This window comes from Seriola aureovittata, chromosome 10 (assembly GCF_021018895.1).
Source record: "Seriola aureovittata isolate HTS-2021-v1 ecotype China chromosome 10, ASM2101889v1, whole genome shotgun sequence".
NCBI lineage: Eukaryota > Metazoa > Chordata > Actinopteri > Carangiformes > Carangidae > Seriola > Seriola aureovittata.
Genome location: NC_079373.1, coordinates 26,307,707 through 26,325,403, shown reverse-complemented (window position 1 = coordinate 26,325,403; position 17,697 = coordinate 26,307,707). Strand labels below are relative to the sequence as shown.

At 43.3% G+C, this 17,697-nt stretch overlaps 2 protein-coding genes across 6 annotated transcripts in view; both read right to left on the bottom strand.

The window, feature by feature from the left end:
• Positions 1-5,178, bottom strand: part of glg1a (golgi glycoprotein 1a) — a 32,452-nt gene extending 27,274 nt beyond the window's left edge. For 3 of the 5 annotated variants that reach the window (XM_056387444.1, XM_056387442.1, XM_056387443.1), the window contains exon 1: positions 4,655-5,177. In XM_056387444.1, the coding sequence (XP_056243419.1) occupies positions 4,655-4,987 (333 nt within the window). In that variant the 5' untranslated portion in view covers positions 4,988-5,177. Of the gene's footprint in view, positions 1-4,654 lie in introns of all 5 variants that reach the window. The other 2 variants (XM_056387441.1, XM_056387445.1) reach the window with 2 other exon arrangements.
• A 1,521-nt stretch (positions 5,179-6,699) lies between these two features.
• On the bottom strand, positions 6,700-16,544 carry rfwd3 (ring finger and WD repeat domain 3). Its single transcript, XM_056388384.1, has 13 exons — positions 16,353-16,544; positions 14,597-14,892; positions 13,301-13,575; positions 13,129-13,184; positions 12,611-12,808; positions 12,440-12,531; positions 11,928-12,042; positions 11,310-11,556; positions 10,436-10,586; positions 10,143-10,319; positions 9,806-10,020; positions 9,503-9,717; positions 6,700-8,683 (listed from the first exon to the last, which is right to left on the bottom strand). Exons 2-13 carry the CDS (start codon positions 14,890-14,892, stop codon positions 8,540-8,542), a joined length of 2,181 nt encoding a protein of 726 aa, XP_056244359.1. The 5' UTR covers positions 16,353-16,544; the 3' UTR covers positions 6,700-8,539.
• Positions 16,545-17,697: the final 1,153 nt, after the last annotated feature.

Genomic DNA, 17,697 nt, shown 5'->3' with positions numbered 1-17,697 from the left:
AGCGAGAGAGAGCGAGAGAGAGAGAGAGAGAGAGAGAGAGAGAGAGGAGAGAGAGAGAGAGCGAGAGAGAGAGAGAGAGAGAGAGAGCGAGAGAGAGCGAGAGAGAGAGAGAGAGAGAGAGAGAGAGAGAAGAGAGAGAGAGAGAGAGAGAGAGAATTTGGCAAAGAAGTACCACTGCCACTCCCTGTGTTGCTCAACAGGTACAACAAAGCAGCTGAATATACAACAACATGTCTATTTTTGAAAGACAATGTCCTGCAGCCGTAATGTGCTAATTAGCAATTATTTCAACTGTGTACAACGGGGGGGGGGCCACAAGCAGACACATGGAGGCTTCACGTATCCAAACCGGCCGGAGCCAAGTCTTCAATCTCCAGAGCCTCCTCCCTCCGGACCCTGAGGCTCTGCACCACGTACACAAAACCACAGCCACCAGCAGGACTGACGGCGGGCAGGCGGGCGGGCGGGCAGGCCGGAGACACACAAAAATGCTACGAGTCTAAAAGCAGCTACTAATCTCACCCTCGAACCAGAGAACAGAAGCGGCAGCAGCAGATTGCCAGCTGGGCGGCTCGGGGGCCTCCACGCTGGAGGCGGTCGAGCGCCACAGCAGAGCCGCTGGTGGGCGTCACACCCAAGATCTGCCTCCGCTGAGCTTCAACTGGAGTTTCATCCACTAACTACTATTGTCAACTAATAACGGCGTAGACCAACCAGTGGGCGCCGTTTTATCCATACGCTTCAAATATCGGCCAGGAAACAGCTGTTTGTGGCTGTTTGCATTAAAATGTGACATCCAGTGTTTCGACTAGAGCTACAACTAAGTATTATTTTCATTATTAATCAATCTATTGATTGTATTACCATGGTTTAGTCTATAAAATATCAGAGGATGGTGAAGGTGGCGACCACAATCCCCAGATTAGGGCTGAAAGTAACAATTATTTTCAATATTATATAATTACCAATTAATTTGTCGATGTCAGAAAAAGGTGTAACACCTCCTTTATAATTCTCACAGTAGAATCAAGTTCCTGGTTTTGTCTGAGCAACAGTCCAAAACCCAAAGACATTAATTTGACTATTTTAAGTTATTTTCATTACCATTACTTGGTCAATTGTATTCACAATTAATGCATTAATCATTTGGTTTATAAAAAATAAATAAAATTCAATCATTCAACAATCTCGTCAAGCACATATTCATGTTGTTTGTTAGTTTTTTGGGGCACAAAAGCCAAAAATTCTGAGTTCCCTTTAATATAAAGACGAAGAACAGCAGCGAAGTGTCACATTTCAAAAGTTGAAACCATTAAAAATTTTACCTATTGCAGCTCGACGTATATTACAAGGACAAGCAGTAAACCCTCACATGTGAAAAGTTAGAACGGGCAAATGTTCTGGCATTTATGCTTAAAAAAATAACTGAAAACAATGATTTCCTTATCAAAACAGCTGCCAGTTTTCTGTCAATTGACTAAACAGGTAATCAGGTCATTTCTGCTCCACGTCAGATACTAGTTTTATCCAAAACTCCACAATATTCCATTACAACAATATAAAAACTGAGAAAAGCAGCAAATCCTCACAAGAAACTTAACTAACCCTAACAATAGCTTCTATATTAATACTGTGAAAGTATCAAAGCCTCAGTCCACAGAGAAATGCACACAGCCTGTATTCAGAAACTGAGCCTTAAAACCAGCCGTCAGGACTTCTGGAACTTTGTGATGTCACAACAAAGCAGTCACCAAGCCCCGCCCACCTGGACCCACCATCCAAACCTTGCAGGATTTGGTTTCTCTGAGTGTTTTTACCTGAAATCTGCTGTATTTTTATTGGATCACTCAAAACAGTCGGCCAATCAGAAGAGAGGCTCAGAGCCTCCTCTCTTCTGATTGGCTCACCGACCTGTTGTTACTAGAGCTCCAGAGAGAAGCCTGAGAGAGGAGATGTGAAACTACATTGAGATGGTTTTGGTTCTTAAAACCACAAATATATCTTCTTATGGATCAACACTTCAAAATAAAACACAGAGGAAGAAAAAAAATAAGGAGCTTTAAACTATCAGGATTCATTTTTTAATCATTAAGCTGTTTGTGAATTGAGTTTTTACGGACTCACTTCATACACTGCTTCTTCTTTAAAATAAATATTTTCTTTAGCAGCTGTTGTCCTGCATTTTCTATACAAGGACACCGACACACACACTCAGTGTGTCAGGACGACTTTCACCACCAGAGAGGACGCTGTCTTGTGATTTTGAGTAAGCAGATAATGGGCACAAACCGAGGCTTGTCTTAGCTGCTGTAAGCTCCTGTTGTAGCGTATAGAGAGCTCTCAGTCTGCTGTAGTTCTGCTGCTGACAAGCAGCTAATGAGCTTAAAGAAGCGAGTGAGCGGTCAGCTGCCACAGTCCCGGGTTGATCTCTCAGGACGCACTTGAACGGGCCTAAAAAGGTCACAGAAAGCAACCAGAAGACCCGAAAATCACAAGTTCACAACACCAGCAAGTCTCTCTTTGTGAGGCTGAGTATGTGAAAGTAAGTGATGAGGAATCGTTGCCGTTTCTCACACTATTACCTTTGGACGGAGTTGGATCAAAACACATACAAATCAAGCAGCTGCTGGGAAGCTACTCGTTGCACATCAGGAAGAAAGTTCACAGTTGCCTCCCTGATTATTGTGCGTGCGAGTGTGAACACCTCCCTCCTACACCAAACTGCCAGCTCTTCAAGTCCAGCCGGGTTAAATTTAGTTAAGAAATGAGTGGCGCAGGTGCTAAACTACTGCTAAAGTAAACAGGAAATTAATCAATTAGTTGATCAAAAGCATTGTGTGCAATAATGTCAAACATTTTTCGGATTTCCAATGTGACAATTTGCCACTTTATCCAGTCTGACATGTAGTAACCTGAATGTATTTGGGTTTTTTTGGTTTATTATGTTCATTTTTCAATGTTTTACAGAGCAAATAACTAATCAATTATCCTGAAAAATAATCAGCAGATTAATTGATGATGAAGATGTTTCATAGTAGCTAATTTACAAAAACAAAATTGCCACATCCTGCTGGTTATAACTTGATTTGCTGCTTTTCTTTGTTTTATATCGTTGAAATATCTTGATTATCCTCAGCTTTTAGAAAGCTGGTCAGACAAACGAGACATTTGAAGACATCACCTCACGCTCTCTGAAACCGTGGACATCTCTCTATTTTTTGTGACAATAAATTGACTAAATTATTAGTTGGTAAATGAAAGTAATTGTTAGTTGCAGCCTAACACTGACTGCTGCTTCTGCAACCAAATAACGCCTGAATTTAATCACTGTTTCATTAACTGCATCTTCACTAATTTAAGTTGTTTTACAGCTTTGTAATGCAAGTAACGCTTGGACAGTCTGCATATTGATTTACACAAGGTTTGGTATTGGAAAAAATCCAGACACATTACTGGCAATGGTGCCAACAAAAGGGAGGAGTTGTATCTTTTATCTTTTTCTGGCAATGTTTTGCCTAAACATGTCAGGGCAACATTCACTAACCCACAACCACAGGTACTACTACACTCACTGCACTACCAGACCTGGTGCTGCCTCGGGCCACTGACATTATTCCCATGGGAAAAAAAAAAAAAAAGGAGACTCTGCAGACAAAATGGGTTTAAACTGCTGTCTGCCTCATGTTAACGTTAGCTACACAACAACTTCTACACCAGCCATCAGTAACAAGTTCTGTTAACTGGCTATAATCAGTGACAAGTCATTGCAGTTTATTCCTGTGTAACGTTATGTTATCATCTTAAATGAAACGGTGTAATTACTGGGATTACACACAAAGCCAAGCATCAACCAGCAAAGGGCTCGGTAACGGTTATCTGAGCTAACATCTCGGTCAGGCTAAGACTGCTAGCCGAGTAACGGCTAATATAGTTAGCTGCCTTCAGGTTAACTAGCCTGGTTAACAGAGTTAACCGGTTACTAGTATGTCTAAAACGTCTTCTGTTGAATCGTTGCCCTGGTGTGTCACGCCTGCAGGTTGGCGGTTTGTGTGAACCAGTTTTAACATTTAGCCGCTAGCTTGTCCAGATGCGCGTCGCTTTATGAGCGTCTGCGAACTGCCCTGTTCATTTACCACTTCCTCGCGTTTTAACGCACAGTGAAAAAACTGACAACAACCCGAGCAAGATTTAGAGTTAATCTACAACAGATATGTCTTCTGGTGAATTCGGCTTATAAGTGTTTTGCAGGGAAGGCTTTATTTCAGTGTGAGCCAGTTGTTTTGCTGTTGGTCAATGCTACGCTGCTTCAAATCGCTGAGACGTTAAAGACAAGAAATATGAGGCGACGCGATTCAAAAACTTACAAGTCGTAAAGAAGGAAAGCGCCATTTGTAGCATTAGATTATGCCGAACTGAAGAGTGGACCCTGGCAACTCTTGAGTATGTGTTCAGTGTTGTTCTCCAATCCATGCCATACTGACTATGATATCATAAGTCATAAATTGCCAACTTTTTGACCGACATTTGGCGTGACGTCCTCTCAATACCAGGGCTAGCGACTGGCTAACGCTGGCAGCTAACGTTAGCGGATTCGTTCAGCAGTCACACCCTGCTTCTTTCTCTGCAACAACAAGAGCCCGTCCCTCCAACTTACCTCTTTCTTGTCCTGGAGACACTCCAACACCGCCAAGTTATTGTTCCAGGAATGTTTGGGGCAAAGCCGGGTCAGGTCCTCCCTGCACACCGCCTCCTCTGCCAACTTCCAGCCGGCAGAGCGCCTCCGAGGAAGCGAGGCCCCAGCGCCCAGGTTCCTCTCAGCGGCTCCCGGGTTCACCGCAGCCGGCCCCGGACCTCCGGCTGGGTTCGGGAGGTTATCGGCATTACCAGCAAGTCTGGCGACGGCATTGTTATCTCCTCGAAGTGGATGCACAGACGACAAGATGCACATCAAAAGCAGGGGCAGAGGAACACGTATACAGTCCGCCATCTTCACAGAGCCAGTCAGCCTGCTGCTGCATTCAGGAGCTGTCGGAAATATGGGAACTAGGAGTAAAGTTGCAGAAGGATCCCCCCCCCCCCTTTCTTTCTAGATGGCATTGGACAGCTCATGAATAATTCACGAGTGCGTATGGGTTCATGCTCTGAGTCATCCAATCACACAACCACCATGGAAACGTGTTCTCCCGGCATTTCTTATTATTCTAAAAGCAAACAAATACATAAAAGAAAACAATGGAACTCCATGGCTCAGAGGAATAAAGTATATATCAGACTCTGGATATTCATAAATTATTGATAGCAGTGTCAGATGCAGGTGATGATTATTTATATTATCAAGTATTCTGCAGATTAGGTTCTAAATTAATGTTTTACTGTATAAAATGTAGAAAAAAAAGCTCAGAGTTCAACTAAAAAACAGAGAATATTTTACCTTTTTGCTTGAAAAATGACTGAAACGACTCACGTCATTGATCAAAATTGTTTTTTCTAACCAACAGTCCAAAAATCCTGATAATTCAGTTTAAAATGATATAAAACAGAGAAAAGTTTAATTTTATGTTGATTAATCACTAAAGAAAAGCTCATACTATATTTATGCCAGCGGTGGGGAAATGATAGAACAAGGAAATGGTTATTTTGTTGTGGTAAAATACTTCAGTGTTAACATGTGACATCCCACTGGTTTGCAGCAAAAATATATAATAAATAAACTTTTTCTATTTTAAAATTTGCTGCAAAACGTTTCCTTAAACTCAGTTTTATTTTATAGATGTGTTTCTGACCATAAACATCTTCCACTACTGGGAAATAAAGGTAGGCATTGACGAGCTTACCTTGAAAGCAGCATCCAGTGGGTTTGTGCATTTGATAGAAATATGTTTCTAGATTGAACCATCCCATGATGACTGATCTGTACTGAGTGTAATCAAATATCTGCTCATACAGTCATTAACATTTACTTGAAAACAGAACTCATATAAAAACAGGTCAGTTTATACAAATCCATGAGTAAAGAAGTCGTAGCACCATAGAGATTAACCATAAAATATTTATTTTTGTACACACCAATAAAATGGAAGTGTTATTTATTCTTCTAGATGACAACCTTTGTTTTTTTATTTTTAATGTTTTATTGTACAAATGTATGATAGACTTTTACAGTGTTTAATGATACTCAATTTAGAATTCAACCTTTTTTAAACAATTCTTATAGTTACTTTAAAATGTAAGAAAAAAACTATGTAAATATAAAAAAGATAAAATAAAACTTTACAAAATTTCCTTATTGCCTTTAAATTAATTTCAAAATAATCTATTTATAAATAAACTATTTTTAACAAGTATTATAGCTACATTAAAATGTAATACATCTCCAAGTAAATGCAAAAAAGTTAAAATGTTATGAAATGTCAGTTAATGATGCTATTTCTTATTTATCTTTAAAAGATGAATTAATTTATTTAAAATTTATTGCATTTAAAGTTGTATGAAAGACTTTTACAGTATTTAATGATAATCAATTTAGAAATTATCTGACATTATATAATGATTAATAATAATTAATCTGCAGACAATTTCTCTCCATTAATCAGTAATGAAAATAATTGTGAGCTGCAGCGTTGATGCTAAATTCACAAGATCTCTCACAAAAACAGTAAAAATCTGAAGGGAGTTCAAGTATCAGTCCACTCTGACAACTTTGATTAAAAATAACTAATAATTTTTATTAACTTTGACGTCGTACTCAAACAGTTGGTAGCAAATATACATATATACACAAGTTACAACAGGAAAAGTAAAAAGTTCAACAACAGCAGAGTCCTTTGGCACTTAATGTTCCGCTTCAGAGGGAGTGGAAATAAAACAAGACTGAAATCAGACAAGAAACGAGTGTGGAGCCTCCTTCTGTTTGAGAGACGTGACCTTTAAAATCTAAACAAAATCCAACACGCTCAGGAGGAGGGGGGGGGTGAAGTCCTGCTCGACTGTGACTCAGCTGGGATCCTGTTGAAATCCGACCTCGCAAAGTCGCTTCAACTGATTTTTAAAACCAGTTCTTGAGGATCTGGAGGCGACGGATCGGTTCAGATCACAACAGGAAAACCTGAGCGTCACATGACTGTTTTTTTAACACGAGCAATTGGTGCGAGCTTCTGGTGTTTTCAGTCACACAGACAGTATTTCTTTTTCCAAATCATAGCATCAGTTTTTATTTTCAAACCTCAGAGCATGTCCATGTTTCTCATTAACTTCCTGCTTTTTCATCTGCATGTAGTTTTCATGCAAATGAACTCACACCATTGGCAGAGAAATCAATTCAAAAGCTGATATGATGAGTAAAATGATCGGTGGTGATGGTCTCTTTGCTCCTTCACTTTACCTGAAGGTTTACCTGAATGGTTTCGCCTGATTTTAACCTTTTAACGAACTTGTTCTCACATCAGGACTGAACAGCTGCTCTGTAGAAATCCTGATGTTTTTTCTTTCTGTATGATATAAACATTTAATACCAGACTCTTGCCACTTGCTTGATTTGTGTTTTCCATCTCAGTGAAACGTCGCAGTTTCATTACAGCTGTGAAAACAGAGCAACAACCAATAACTGGATTTTCTGATACAGATCTCTTAAACCTGATCATCCGGTTGTCGTTATGTGGCGAGTGGAACATTTGACAGTGTAACGCTGAACGTCAGAGCTCTCTGGTGGACGAACTATGTAATGGAGACACTGTTTCTGATGCAGCAGTTAGAAAGATCTGTGTGGACTTGATTAAAGACGAAACATTTTGACAAATATTTGCTGCTTCCAGCTCCTGAAATGTGACAATCTGCTCATGTTTTGTTGTTTCTGATCATGAGTTAGAGACGTAAATCAGCTGATTAACGTATAATGAAAGGAGCAGCTGGTTGCAGCCTCGACTTGATGGATTACACAAGGTCAAACAAGTTCCATGAGTCTGTTGATTCATTGCCAAACTGCACAGCCTGAAAACAACCAGCAACAAAGTGAAGTCGACATGATGTGAAGTTAAAGAGCCACGACGTGCAAACATGCACACGGGCATGTCGGTCCTTTCACTGCAGGACTGACAGTTTTCCTCCAGTAAGTTTTCACTTTAATCTTGACTGAAAACACCTGCTCTCGCCCGACAGGAAATCACCTTCTCCACCTTCGTCACTTCAGCAGGACGTGAGCCGACTGAGCGAATCAGAACCTAGTAAAAATTTGACCTCAGACTCGTGTAAACCATCTTATCCTACACCTGACGGACGCTTTGTTTGCTTTCTGTGCAGGTCAAAGGTCACCAGTTGCGGCAATGTGGATGTTTGGTTTAAAAAAAAAAAAAAGAAGAAGAAGAAACTAAAAGCTATAATGAAGGATTTGAAATGTTTCCACAGGTTGATCCCTCTGGTTTGTTTTGTTGTGTGTAAACGTACAGATAAAAGTTTAGCAGCATTTGATTTCCAGCGCAGTCGGATCCTCTCGTTGTGCTCCGACCGTGTCTGTTTTCTTCTTCTCTGGATCAAAACCAGCGGCTCACTCCCACCTGTAGAGCTTCAGCATCTTCTCCGTCAGCGACGCCAGGAAGTGCTCGCCGTTCACCGAGAACGGACTGATGTCCAACACCGGCAGGTCGGCCGGGAGCTTCTGGAGCAGAGAGCCGCTGCCGGCGTCCCACACCTGAGGAAGAGGAGGAGGAGGGGGAGGAAGACAGACAAAGACAGGACAAGGAGGGAGAGAAAGAGGAGTATAAGATGATGATGAGGAAGATGAGACAGAGGTGGAGGAAGAGGATGTTTAGAATGTTCTTAAAATGAAAAACAAATAAACAAACAAATAAACAAACAAAAATTAAGTAAATGTAAAAAAGATTTCGGCAGCTTTGGGCAATTTAAAATAATCTAATTTAAATCTAATTTATAGGAACTTTATGCTCTTTAAAATGACAATAAACAAACAGGAACAGACGACGTTGTTCATCCAAAAATGAAAAATCAGAAAAAAAACTTCAAAAAATAAAAATAAAAATAAAATAGAAATAAAAAAAAAAAAAGATAAAAGTGAAAATAAAATGGTTTGGCATCTTTTTAAGAGCAAAAAAATAAATAAATAAAAATTTAGATAATGATTAGGCAATTTAAAATGACAAGAAACACACAATATAAACTAATTTAAAAAAAAAAAAAAAATTATATAAAAGGCAACTTTATTCTCTTAATAAATAAATTATAAAATAAGATATAAAATACTTCAAGGAAACTTCTTAAAAAATGACATAATAAAATTAAATAATTAAATTTTAAGACAGTTCTGAAGCAACATTAGGTTGTTTGAATTAATCTAATTAATTTGATCTAATTTAGACACGCACGCACGCACACACACGCACACACACACAGACGCACACACACGCGCAGACACACACACACACACACACACACACACACACACCACACACACACACACACACACACACACACACACACACAGAGGACTGACCATGGTGGAGTTGGACGCCTCGTCCCCGGCACAGACCAGCGTCCCCGCTCCGTCTGGACTCCTGAAGACGGCGTTCTTGGTGAGCAGTTTGCAGGACGAGCCGGCGTTGAACGTCTGCACCGGAGCGCAGGAGCAGCTGGGCAGCTGGGCGGAGTCCTGCTGTGGCGCCCGGGTCAGAGACATCAGGACGCAGCGCAGAGACGGGTTGGAGCGACCTGCGGGGAAGAGACGAGGACGCTTCAGACCAGCTGACCTTGTACTCGGGTGTGTGGGTCTGAGCAGCTCGGAGGGTCTGGATCTTACCCGGCCTGTACGTGACCAGACAGTGGCGGCTCTCCGTCTCCACCTGGATGTCGGTGCAGCCGGCCGTCTCCAGCGGCAGGACGTGCGGCCTGTAGTTGTCCTCGCTGACCTGCTCCCAGAAACACCCGCCCTCCAGGGACCCTGCGATCAGCCCTCCGCAGGGGAACGAGCTGGACGCCGCCCTTGGGACGTAACACAGAGACGCCACCGGACACCTGGAGACATCAGGGAGTTTCCAAAAATTCAATTCACCTGAAAACACTGGCCTGATGTTGTAGAGTACAGGTGTGTGTGTGTGTGTGTGTGTGTGTGTGTGTGTGTGTGTGTGTGTGTGTACCTGGAGCGAAGCGGCTGCAGCTCCTGGACGTGCGTGCTGGTGTCTCTGGTGTCGTAGACGAGCACCGAGCCGTTGCTCAGGCCGGCGTAGACGTAGTTGCTGTTGTCCAAACACCAGCAGCAGCTCCACACGGGTTTACCTGCATTATAGGTCTGAACCACTGTGTTGGTCAGCAGACTGTAACACACACACACACACACACACACACACACACACACACAGTCAGTCCTCCTCACTCATTCCCATCACCTGATGACAGACAGGTGTGTCACCGGCGGCTGCGGCGTGCGTACCTGGTCAGTTTGATGGTGTTGTCCAGAGCGGCGGACAGCAGCAGACTGTCGTTCTGTCTGTTGAAGGACAGACCTCGGATCTGTTTGCTGTGGATGGGGACGTAGTGACTCGCCTTCATGTTCACCACACTCACCTTCTTCACCCCACAACCTGAACACAGACAGACACCTGAGTCAGAACAGAGGAGGGAAGTCTCTCTACAGGATGAGTCCAGCCGTTTTATTTTATTTCATTTGCCTTTTGAAATCTGACTGGATGCTGGAAAGAAGCCATGAGAATAAAAATGTGGGAAAAGGTGAAATGTACGGTGGCCCTGAGAGCTCAACTCCACATCTGGCTCTGTGTCTGCAGGGTTTTGATTTATGATTAAAAAAAAAAATCCTTTTGGAAGGTGAAATTTGATCCGAGTTGAAATAAAATATTTGTTGCTGCTCGTTAGTTTGAGAAAATGAAGCTAAAAATAACGTCTGGCACAACAATGCACAGGCTCCCAGCCTGGTCCGTCACTTTTTGTTGTCCCCCTGGAAACGCTTCTGTTGTGTTGTGAGTATCTGTGAACTGATGAAGATGTTTCCTGAATGTGTGTTTTGTCTTTTTACATGTGGTTTTATTTAAGCTGCAGCGAGCTGAGCTCTCAGGGCCACCGTAGGAAATGTCTCTCTGAGCTACCTGGAGGTTTTTCAGCACATGTTGAATTGAAACTATCGGCTCTCTCAAATCGTTCTCCTGAAGCCTCAGAAGCTGCTGCCTCTGGAGAAGGGACTTTTCTCCTCAGGCTCCAGCTTTCAGAAGCGGCTTTAAATACACCTTTTGGCCTGAAGGTGGCGCTAAAGGAAAACTTATGCTAATGAAGCGGAGTGAAAGAAGACTCACCTGGGACCAGTGTGGGCTGAGGGGAAGGCTGCGAGGCCAGCAGACAGCTGAGAGGCTCGCAGTACGATAACACCCTGCAGCCTCCGGCCTGAGACACCAACACCGCCTTGGCGAAGCTGTACTGAGCCGTCCTGGAGCCGTCGGCCCTCTGAGACAAACCGAGGAGGGAGGCGGACCCCGAGAAAGAGGAGGAGGAGGAGGAGGGAGCCGAGCCTCTACGAGCCTGAGCCATCAGAGCCCTCAGCTCCTGCACAACCAGGGAGAGAAGAGGAGGATTTTAAGCTCAGGACGTCCTTTTTGACTCTGAAGTGACCTGTTCTTTGTTTGTGTTAATATAGAATAATAATAATATAACTTTATTTATACAGCACCTTTAGAACATAAATTAAAATGTGCTTTGACAAACGAATCAGAAGCAACGATAGACAACATCACATGAAAGAAAGAGTTTTAAGAGGTGATTTAAAGGAAGTCTTATAAAACATCTAAATATGTAAAAAGAGAATATTGTTCAAATCAAAAGTTGAGCTAATGATTTGAATAACAACTAGAAAAAGAAAATAATCCAAACTCGAATCGCTGTTAAACCTCATCACAGTTAAAGGAAACCGTCGGTACCTGCAGCTCTTGTTCCACTTGTCCACATTTGTTGGCGACGACCTGCAGCTTGAGTTTGTACTGAGCTGATTCCAGTTCAGCCTTCCTCCTCAGAGACTGCTCCTGCTCCAGAGTCCTACACACACACACACACACACACACACACACACACACACACACACACACACACACACACACACACACACACACACACACACACACACACACACACACACACACACACACACACACAGCAGGTATAAGCAGGTTATTTAAACGCGGGTAAACCTGCTGAGAAAGGCGATTGGCTCCTGAGAGGACACACTCAAGTGCAGGCACCAGCAGCGTCATCACATGCACACAGACACGGGGGAGAAAGAGTGAGCTGCTCGCCGCCGGGCTGACTGGTCAAACTGATCTGTAGCGTCTCCTCTGACTTTTCTTTCAACAGCGATAATTCCTCGTCATCTTATTCCACCACAGCAGCCGGACGTCTCCAGATCTGCTGAGTTGGCGGAGAAAGCATCACTCACCTCTTTAAGCTCTCCTGCTCAGAGTTGTCCAGCGCTCTCAGCTTTGGCGCGTACAGCAGCACGATGTCTGAGCGCTTCGCTTTCTTGTTACACTAAAAGAGAAATAATGAAAACCATCAGGCTGGTACAGGGCTGATACCGCTGCCCGCTACATGCAGTGACCTCACTGACCTGTGGACATTTAGCGGCCGGGCCCTGAGCTTTCAGCCAGCGCTGGATGCAGGTGAAACCGAAGAGGTGTCCGCAGCGCAGGGCGGACAGTCTGTGTTCGCCGGCCGTCGTCCACGACTCGAAGCAGATGGTGCAGGTGTCGCCTTCGCCCTCCTCACCCTGAGACGGCTGGGTGGAGGCCGAGGCTGCCGGGACCAACTGCAGACGGAGATGACGGCGGTTAAATCTACACTGATGATCAACGACTCTGAGCACATGCAACTACTGAAACTACAGGTTCAACATGAGGACACCTACAACTCAACAGTGAAGCAAGAGTAGAAACAAGTTCAACTGCCCTGCAACATGTTCCAGAATTTAACCTTTACCTCATTATTAGTTCTCCACACAATTAAAAAGAGACTATATTCCATTTAAAGCAATAAGAAAAAGTTCCAGTTCTCTGCATTAAAATACTGGACGTGAATATGATGAATGGAGCTGGAGCGTGAAGTGAGGTGTGAAGGTTTGAATGTTACCTGGACGCTCTGATGTTGAGCTTCTGTCCTCTCGTTGTCTGCAGCTGCACCAGAGTCTGAAGAGAGAAAATACCACAGTACAACATGAAATACACACGAGCTCAGCTGCAGCTTCATTATAAAACCTGTATTAGACGATGACAGCAGCATTGTAAAGATCGAGTTTACTCACTGGCTGAACCGGCATCCTGTGGTTGTGTGTGATGGGTGGAGGCATTGAGGTGAGGACTGGCGGGCGGGGCAGCGTCGACGGGCAGCACAGCGGCAGATGTGCCTCCTTCGTTCCCCTCGTCCTCCGCCTCGTCTTCCTCGTCGGACTCGCTGACCTCCGTGGTGCTGCCGGACTCCGGCTCCGCCACGCTGGCAGCCGGCGCTCGGAGCAGGAAGTCTGGGAAGCCTCTGGAAGGCGCTGCAGTCTGGCTGGGGTAGTGCACCCTGAGGCCCTGCCTGAAGCACCGCGCGCACACACACACAGAATAAATATTATTATCATATTATAATATTATAACCATACATTACATATATTTAGCACTGACTTCATCATATCACATGTCATCACATTTCAAGTCAGCAAACAGCTGCTTGGATCAGTCCAGTGTTCCCTCTCTCTTAGCTCTGTGTTTGGTCTCCACCAGCTCCTGAGGGAAACATCTGGCTCACCAGCTGCTCTCTGACTGAGTGTATCTGCTGTTTGCTGCCGAGCAGATAAAGGACAGAGGCTTGTTACAGCTGTTTCTCTGAAAACAGCAGGTCAGAGTGAGGAGGAGATCGATCGTCTTGGGGAACGTGAAGTCTTTGGGGAAATAAGACACCAAGCGGGAAGAAGAAAGGTGGAGAGGGATGGAAGTTTCTGTGAATGAAGGATGGTGCAATCCCAGACATGTAACTGTGGAGGAGTCTCTGCTGCCTGGACACTGAACTTTTAACCACTGCTGTGCCTCCATATTATTTACAACAGGACTTCTCCTCCACCATATTGATCAGTATTTACATCCACCATCAGCTGATGAGGCAGCGACATGTGACTGCAATACGATACACACCACTGTTGCTAAGCTACAGTCTCAACTTCCCGCCCCCTTTGTGACCGTCACTCTGGATTTTAACCATGTTGATCTGGACTCTACTCTCCCCACTTTGCACCAGTCTGTTAACTGCACCACACGGGAAAATAGAGCACATGACCATTTGTATGCAAATGCTAAAGACGTATTAAGTGCCACTGCCCCGCCCCCACAGTGATCTCCAGCTGCACCTTCCCACACTTGACCAGTCTTCACACCTTTTGAGATACCAAAACATCCCCTGACCACCACCTCCAGGCCCCCCCTCCCAAATGTGACCACCAGTCGTTACCCAGCTCTCTGTTATCCTGCCATCACTCTTCAAGTCTGAGGCAGGACAGGATGCCAGTACTGTGGAGAACTTCCTGCAAAACAAGCCTTCTTTGTGGATTAATTCCGGGTACCTGAGTCTCCTCCGTATGGGCGCCCCTTGAGCTGCTGATTGCGTAGCTGCAGTCCTGCCCACCGCCCTCTGACTAAATGCCCAGGTTGCGGGGAGCCTGGGAGGGGTCCGAGCCGCCGCCTGTCCTCCCTCATTGTCGCCGTCATCATCGTCCTCGTCCACCTCGGTGCTGCTGCCGGAATCTGAGATGACGAGTGGTGCGCCGGCGTCCCCAGCCCGACCTGCAGCAGCAGACTCAGGCTGCCCGCTGCCTCCTCCTCGGATCTCCATAGGGGAGTCTACCTCCATAGCCTCCATCTGTACAGTGGGAAACAACAGAGGTTAGATTGTTAGTCTCTGCTCTGACAGCACATCACATCAGCAAGGCTGTGGGTTAAATTCCCATCTTGTTCTGTAAAGGCGTGAATGGCTTTAGCCTTGCACCATCCTTCATTAGTGACCTCTCTACCCCAATATGTTCCCATTCATAACTTGAGATCCTCAGAAGCGGCTTTGCCTGCTATTCCTTCCTCAAAACTTGTTATCTGAGGTGACCACACATTTGAAAGGCAGGGCTTTGGATGATAAACACATTTTAGCTAGTTCCGTAATTGCCTTTAAAAACTTTATTTTTATATATAAATAAATAAATAATAATAAATAAATAAATAAATAAATACATTTTTTTGTGTGTTTACATGGAGGTATTTGATTTGGCATTACTGTTTGTATGGTGCAATATTTATTATACACCTTTATTTGCAGTATTATTAAATGTTTCCACACATGGTGACCTGTGACCTCGGAAATGTGGTATGTAAATAAAGATTATCATTACAGTCTTTAACCACTGCTTGGTCGATCCTGATCTGCACAATCTGCACCACAACCAGACAGGGGGCAGACCAAAAATCTGCCTTTGGGTTCAATGAGGTCACTATCAAATAATTCAGGTAGCACTTTAAGGTATTATGATCTATGATCACCTGAAGCTCCAGGATCCTCCACTGCAAAGTAGAGCTGGGACTAATTTAGCCCGGGTTAACTGCACCTTACATATACAAAGATAATTCCCAAATCTTCAACAGATAACCAGCTTGTCACCTGCTCACAGCGCTGTTGAGTGGTCTACCTTCACAGGTGTTCTCACAGTGGAGACACCCACCTGGCTGCACAAAGTTAACAGTTACACAACCGGAAAGTTATGCTAACCAGTTAGCTAACGTTGCCACGATCTGACTGAAGCGTCCAACATGTAACCTTTAAAATATATTGATCTAACTCTTATCTGTGATGCTAAATATCTCCCGGTGTGTCCCCCGGGGCCAGGTGGTGCGTTCTCCGGCTAAACACCGAACTACAGCCCGAGGTCACCAAGGCCTCCAGGCAATAAAAGCTAATAGCAGCTCTTTTTACTCAGTTCAAACTTTAGTCCTATTCATTTTTGATATAGCTCATCAACATATAAGCATTGTTATAGAAAGACATAAGGAAATAATTATATTTGTATCCTCTGCTTTTATCTCCTGGTAACCACGGGCGGTTGAGCTAAAGTTAGCATTAGCATTTGAGAGGTTGTGACAGACGATAATTAGCTTATATTGATATATCACTGAGGTGAGCACATTCATATCCGCTGCTCTTACAAACTGTCGTGTTGTTACTACAAATAAGCTTTAGAAATGAGTCAGCTCGGCTAGCTCGTTAGCGAAACCGACGTGGCTGCGCTCTGCTCGGGGTGCACAGGAGCAGCAGCGCGGTCAGGAGCAAACACCGACCTGTATGGAAGGTTTAACAGTCGCTGATCCCGCTCTGAAACACCGCAGCAGGTAACAACATGGCTCCGCGGCAAAGGGACAGATCAAACCGGTCGTGTTGTGGGGGTATTAGGGGTTACTTCCAGTTCACACGGCGGTGTTATTTAACTCGAGACCGCGGTCAGGGCTCGAATCTCCCGGCGCCAGTGCACTCTGCCCGCCCCATCCTGCAGTGACGTCACAGCCAAAGATCGTATGTTGCGAAGATGAACGACACTCTCATTGTTTCAGAAACACTGCTGCTTCTTCTTCTTCTTCTTCTTCTGATGTGATGTCCCCCCCCCAATGTTTTATTATTCAAATCATTTTCCATTTCATCTTACTGCAAAATTAAACATTGAAAATGGAGGAAACAATCATAACTTCTGAAATAAGATACATAGTAAAATATGGACAATATATGCAAATAAAATAAATACATTAAAAGGAAATAAGGATGATGAAACAAAAATAGTTTTAAAAAAAGAATTTCATAAGGACAAAAGGAGAAAACCAATCTATATACATAGGGATACCATGAAACAAAACAAAGATATTAAAGGAAAAATATTTAAGGCTTTACAGGTTTCTACAGTTTGTATTGTATTGAATCAATAGAGTGTCCAATTATTATTTTGAATTGTAGTATTTTTTGTAGTATTGTCCATATAAAATAAAGAGCTTCACAATAAATCGTTTTTGCAGATGTGATGTTCTGTATGTGATACTCAATTTTTCATCACATAGTTGGCAGTTTATTAGGAACACCTAACTAAAACTAAAGTAATCTAATACAACAATCAATCCTACAATAAATCCTCCTCCATGAAGCTTATAATGTTCATAAAAGAGGCTGCAGTTTGTGGTGCTGTTGAATCATGCAGTGTTGCATTATACAGAGAAGTGCTTCTGTTAGTTAGCCTCTCTCATTGATAATAAATGTGGACAAAATATTAGAAGCAACTGTTAGAAGTATGAGGGCCGCATTGAGGAAAAAAAGAAATCAGAAATTTCTAGAATAAAGTGATGATATGATGAGAATAAAGTCGTGATTTTGCGATAAAAGTAATATTATGTATACAGGTGAACCCTGCTGCTCCTTTGATATTTCCCCTCTAAAACACGTAACCTAAAATTACCACTTTCTTCTCATAATATTATGACTTTTTTCACGAAATTTCAGGTTGTTTATTTCCTCCATGTGGTCCTAGTACTCCGTCGTAATAATAAATTATCTGTCAAAGAACAAAAACTTGCCCGCATACTCACACTAGAATTTAAAAAAATGGAAGATGTGGAAAAGGAAAACTACAGATCATGAAAAGTG